Source organism: Malurus melanocephalus, unplaced genomic scaffold (assembly GCF_030028575.1).
Source record: "Malurus melanocephalus ecotype Western Australia unplaced genomic scaffold, MMel_1.1 scaffold_1134, whole genome shotgun sequence".
NCBI lineage: Eukaryota > Metazoa > Chordata > Aves > Passeriformes > Maluridae > Malurus > Malurus melanocephalus.
The window spans coordinates 76,410-82,871 of NW_026624366.1; the positions used below are offsets into that span (position 1 = coordinate 76,410).

Consider the following 6,462-nt stretch of genomic DNA (forward strand, 5'->3'; position numbering starts at 1 on the left):
TTTTTTTTTTGATCAATTGTTCTAAAGTCCATTAAATTCCCTTTGAAAAGAAAGTTGGAGTCAATTCCTCATCAGTTGTGTYGCTCCCCTTTCCCATTTGGATAAATCCTTTTTGTTCAGATGCAGAGGAGATGTCAAGGTAAAAACCTTGGATAACGTGGTGGGGTAGTTTAAATTCCTAAACTTTGTCATTTTTCTGCTTCCAAAGCTGTCCTAATAATGGGATGATCTTCGTTGTTTATTATTATAAATCATGAAGGAGATTTTTCATCCATGGAAAGGGCTGGATGATATCTGGRACACACAAACCTTGCCCAAGTTCATTTTGGGGCAGGATGGAATTCCCAGAGAATTCCTGGATCCCTGTGCAAGGCCAGGCTGGACATTGGGATTGGAGCACCCTGCGACAATGGGATTATATAATGATTTTTTTTTTTCTGTGTCTGCCCTGTTGTCCTAAAAATGTTTCCTTCAGGAATGGAAGTACATTTCCTTTTGTCACTATCAGGACATTCAGATCWTTCAGGATGTCAATATTTCCCCTCCCCTCTCTTTTCCCTCTCAATATTTGAATTTAAGGAGATTTGGTACCTGTGGAAATAACTTTGGAGTGACACAGTGACAGTGGTCGGTGTTTTCCTCCCACTCCACATCCTTTAGCCTGTGGTGTGTAAATAATATTCCCTAAATTGTGTTTTGCTGTGAAACTTTGCCAAACTCAGCAAGTTTGGCCTTTTCTCGGGGAGTTTGGGGGCAGTGGAGGGCTCGAAAAATCATTTTAATGCGATTTTATTAATTTTAATGATGGGCTCAGGGATTGTGCTGAGAGATTCAACTCATGATCCGTGACTTGGGATGCAGTGAGTGTGGGGTGATCACAGGGTTTCTTTAGCTGACAATAATTCCCTGCAGGGAATTCTGTTCCTGCAGCTGAGACCCCTTCTGTATCCAGGTGGAACTCAGGCAATGGGAAATTCCATTTAGAAATTACAAATTCAGTGTTGGGAATTGATAAATAAATGATAAATAAAATAAATGAGTTCAAATTTCAGTCACCAGCACACAAACTGAGCTGCCGTCCACGGCTGGGATCTGAAACAGGAAAATTCATGGAATTTCTGCTCTTCAGATTCATCCCAAGCACTGTGGGCTCCAAAATACACCCAAAATACACCGTGGGCAAGGGGCTGGGTGTTTGTCACCAGAGTGAAGGACTTGGTGTTGTGGTTTGAACAAATTTAATGGGGGCAAACACTCCCAAGTTCCAGAAAACCCCACTCCTTTCCCCACCCAGGTCCTAGAGACAAACTCTAACACAGAGAGGAAAGTGAAAAGAAAAAAAAAAAATATATTTATTTAACGAAACAACAACAAAATAATATGCCCACAAAGAGGAGAGGGAACAAAAAAGAAAATTATAAAATTTAAAAAAAAATCCTGTGGGACCAGCTGTTGAATCCTAAAGTTTTTTTCTTCCTTGCTGGGAGTGGATTCCCCTCTGGGACCCCAGAGGGGTTGGACAGAGTTGGTTGGACAGAACCCTGGTGGTTCACTGGAGGATCTTTGTCCCCTGTCATGCCACGGGAATCTTTTTAATTCTCAGGTAATGATGAAAAAAAAAAAAAGATGAGGGGAAAAAAAGTTCCAAAGAAGAGGGAAAAAGGAGCAGTCCCAGAGAGCAGCAGCTTCTTCCCCTCCAGGAATGTGTGTAACTCTCCCTCCCACTGTCCTTGAAGGGAGGAACATCACAAAACAAACCAGAAATAGTTACACAAGGGTTGTTTATCTTTCCTCTAACATAATCAGATGATAAAATATACTCAGCTACCCTAGGACAGCTGGGTTTGTGCCAGAATGTCCCAAACTCTGGGATGAGGAGCCCAAAATCCTTCCCATCACCCCCTGCGTTGTTCCCTTGGTCCGGGAGCGATTCCCCACGTTCATTACTGATCTTTCATCAGGAAATAAACCTTTTGATTCCTGTTTAATTATCACCTAAATGTTTAATTATCAATTACTATCTGGAAATCAGGGGATGTTGGGATCTGTTAAATTGTTTTGTGTGTTTTGCAGGAGGGCCGGATGATAATTTAATCGAGGGCGGTGGATCCAAGTTTGTGTGCAAACCGGGAGCCAGGAACATCACCATCATCTTCCACCCCCTGCTCAGGTAAAAACTGCACATTTTTACAAATCTTTTACAAATTATTCGCTTTCTGCCAAGAACTTGGGATAAGTAGAATTAAATTTCTGATTTTTGGRSATGTTGGGMACGTYGRTACATCTCCCTGATGTTGTGAAGTYGTTKTGCGTAAAAAATGAACTTRACGATGTTTTTTGATCATTTTCAAACGGAGCTGTGATTTCAGGTGGGGTTTTCTGTCTGGGTGTCCCTCTCATTGTCCATTGTCATTTGCTGACCAAGCTGGATGAAATTTATTTGCTACAAATTGTTTATTGCTGTTCTTTATGCTTTTTAAAAAGTCAGAACTGTTGGTGAGCTGCAAGGTGAGTTCATTGATAAAACAGCCATTCCTGCTCCAGAGTGATCACCAAAATCATCACAACTGGAACTTCAAACACAGCAAATCTTTAATAAACCTCTCCTCACTGCGTCGTTCACCTCTGATACCTGAATTTTACTCCTTTTCTAAAAGTTTGTCCCATTATTTTTATGGAAATTAAATCATGGAATGATTGTTTTGGTTCATTCCAACCTTCCACCTCTTTTTTTTTTTGGAGTGATTTCTTTTCTCCTCAGCTTTTGGAGAGCTTTTCCCTCCTTGTCCATATTTGTATGAACTTATTCTCATGARTCTCTTCACAGCAGTGGCTTCTCTCAAATGTTAAACCCGAGCAGTAATAATAAAATAGTCATAAAAAATAATTGGAATYTGATCCCCAGAGGAAGGAATATCCTCCTAACATCTCCGTGCCTGGGAGTTGAGGTTATTTGTGACTTCTCAAGACTTAAAAACACAGATGGAAAGGACATAAATTCCTYCAGATTGAAATTTCTGATCTCAGAAGAGCAGATATTGGAATAATCTTGAGAACATCCTGAAATGTGTTATGGTTTTGGAGATCTTGTCTTGATAAAAGGGTTTATTTATCACTACATAACAAAGTGGAGAATTCCATTAGGACATTTCATTTCTACCTCTGTCTCTTTTAAACTAAAGAAATGCACTTTAAAAAAATTTGCTACAGGAAAATTTATAATTTTTAGTTATTTTATTCTAGGGAAAGATGGGTTGAATGCAAGGTGTGGTCGAGGTATGACCATTATGATATAAAATTTCTGAGCCATTCATGAATTTACAGACATCTCACAAACCCAGAGGGTCGTGATGCTCCTATTTTTATTGATAAAATATTTCCCATCGATTTAAATTCCTTCTCTTTGACAGAATTKATTGATTTTCTGCTTGATTTTCCCCTCCTCTTTTTCTGCCACCTGAGTGAAACGCTTTGCTTTAAACAGCGCTTCTCCCCAGCACTTCCCTTTGCAAGACAGGCAGGAGAAATCATTTTAAATCATTTCCCTCATRAAAAATAATTGCCTGGAGATGAAGGTGTCTGCGAGCAGAGTGTTTTTCGTGCCAACATCTTCACTCCCTCGCATTGAGGATTCCATCAATAACCTCAGGAAGGGAAGGAAAACACGGAATGACCCCGTTTGCCCTTTTCTCCCTGCAGGATGGGAGAGTTTGGGGCTTGGGGAGGGCTCTAAAAACGCTTTTAATGCGATTTTATTTATTTTAATGATGAGCTCAGGGATTTGACTGTGCTGCTGAGAGATTCAAGTCATGATCCGTGGCTTGGGGATGAATGGGATGCTGTGGATCTGGGATGATCACAGCRTTTCTTTAGCTGACAATAATTCCCTGCAGGGAATTCTGTTCCCGCTGGGATTGCAATGGCCTGAAACACTGAATGTGGTGAATTTGCTGAAATATCGATGTTTGCAATAATTTCTAACCCATGGAATCACAGAATCATCATCTCTTTTTCACATCCTTGTTGCCTTTTCCCAGATTTTCCTGTTTTAAATATCCACCTCTCTTGGAAGTGTGAAATTTTCACCTGTTTTATTTTCCATTCACTCCCAACGTTCTTCATGACCTACCTCCCTCATCTTTCACCCCCTCCATACTTTAAATATATCTGATTTGAATCCAAATGATCAATATTTTATTTACAATGGATTTTTTTTCCCCTTGTTCCTGTCAAAGTCCCATAAATGTGTTGCCAGAGGAGCTTTGTGAGCTCGCTGATTTTATCAGGCATTTGAGTGCTTCTGGAAGCATTAAACAAACTGGCTGACTGCAAAACCAGACCCTGGTGTGCTGATTTAAAGCCTGAACAGCGCATCAAGTGATGATTTTAAAATCTAATTCAGCCCTGAGATGTTGAGAGGAGAGTCGGGAGCAGAGCATTCATATTCAGCAGTGGGAATTTCTCTTTTTGTGCTCCTGCTACGAGAAGTGTCAGTGCTGATCACATCAGAGGTGCAAAACATGGGGACAAATTTGCTGCTTGCAAAGCCTTTTTTAATTCTTTTTTATTTACAAACTGAGGGGTGCTTGGCTCCAGATCCTCTTGAAGAACACGGGGTCAGCAGATTTTGGGGGATTTCAAATGAGCCCCTTTCCTGAAAATCAAAGTTTAGAGAAACTCATAATTAAAACCATAGGCAATGTAAGGAAAAAATGGTTTTCAGGGCTTTCGTTCCCTCTAAACTCCTTTGGAACAAGGACCCTTTTCTTCATTCTCTTTTATTTACAAACTGAAGGTTAGCTTGGCTCCAGGTCCTTTTGAAGAGCATGGGGTCAGTAGACTTTGGGGGATTTCAAATGAGCCCCTTCCCAATAATCAAAGTTTTAGAAAAACTCATATTTGAAACCATGGGCAATGTGTGGAAAAATACCTAAAAATGGTTTTCAGGGTTTTCCTTCCCTTTAAACTCCTTTGGAGCAACAAGCCTTTTTGAAATAATTTTTTATTTACACATTGGGGGGCAGCTTGGCTCCAGATCCTCTCAAAGAACACGGGGTCAGCAAACTTTGGGGGATTTCAAGTGAGCCCCTTTTTTGAAAATCAAAGTTTAGAGAAATTATTAATTAAAACCATGGGCAATGTAAGGAAAAAATGGGTTTCAGGTCTTTCCTTCCCTTTAAATTCCTATGGAACAAGGACCCTTTTTTAAAATCTTTTATTATTTACAAACTGAAGGGGAGATTGGCTCCAGATTCTCTCGAAGAATGTGGGGTCACCAGATTTTGGGGGATTTCAAATGAGCCCCTTCCCAATAATCAAAGTTTACAGAAATTCTTAGTTTAAACCATGGGCAGCATAAAGAAAAATGCCTAAAAACGGTTTTCAGGGCTTTCCTTCCCTTTAAACTCCTTTGGAGCAAGGAGCCTTTTTCAAATCCTTTTCTATTTACAAACTGAGGGGCAGCTTGGCTCCAGATCCTGTCAAAGAACGCAGGGTCAGCAGATTTTGGGGCGCTGCAAATGAGCCCCTTTCTTGAAAATCAAAGTTTAGAGAAACTCGTAATTATAACCATGGGCAATGTAAGGAAAAATACCTAAAAATGGTTTTCAGGGCTTTCCTTCCCTTTAAACTCGTTTGGAGCAGCAGCCAGAGTTGGGAAGGGAGATGTTGTGGGTTCTTCATTTCCACAAGGACAGCTGAGACTCACCAAGGCCCAGATTAATTACCAGGAATTAATGACACCAGCACACGTGGAATTAATGAAGAGTGCATTTTTGAGAGGCGAGTGGGTGTTCTAGAGGAGATGATTCCTGGGAATAGACTTTTCCTAACTACATCTGGAAACTTAATTGGTGGCAGGATCCACCTCTGATTTCCCTTAATTACATTTCATGGGAGGTGCCAAAGTATAAAAGTTACAACAAGAGTCCAGCTGCTTCCYTCATCCTTCACCTGCTCAGCTGTGGAAGCMCTGGTTTTACTGGTCTGAGGATTAMCATCTCCTGGACTGGAAGAAGGAATCCCAGGAGCAATCCTGAATCCCTTCATTCTGGAATATCRAACAGCCTGAGCGATGTCTGTCGTACCATTTGTTTGGTGGGGATTTTTTCCGACGTCTTCTTTTTTTTTTCTTTTAATTTTTTTTTTTTTTCCAAATGTTTATTTGTTTCAGCTGGCATTTGAAAGGCACTTGGCTCCTCGGGGTAATAATCATTTTACATATGCTTTATAGAGTGTGTTTATTACCAGACAATTGAGGAACAGATGTCTGCAGTCTCCGGGCTGGAGGGGGAGGAATGGGAATGGAGGGAATGAACGACGTTGGATGTTGGATCTCGAGGCCGGGAGGGTTTCCATTTATTACCATCAGCCACACTTCATTAGGATCAAACAGCAATTAAAAAGGTTGGGGGATGGAGGAGAAAGACAAGTGCTCGTTGATTTGGAAGGAAAAGTCACTTC

At 40.6% G+C, this 6,462-nt stretch overlaps 1 protein-coding gene across 1 annotated transcript in view; it reads left to right on the plus strand.

Annotated features, from left to right (window-relative positions):
* LOC130586322 (exocyst complex component 4-like) overlaps positions 1 to 2,212 on the plus strand; it is a gene marked incomplete at its 5' end in the record, with an annotated part of 67,898 nt that extends 65,686 nt beyond the window's left edge. The window contains one exon of the mRNA XM_057387103.1: positions 2,074 to 2,212. Coding sequence (XP_057243086.1) covers positions 2,074 to 2,174 — 101 coding nt within the window. The remainder of the gene's footprint in view (positions 1 to 2,073) is intronic.
* Positions 2,213 to 6,462: the final 4,250 nt, after the last annotated feature.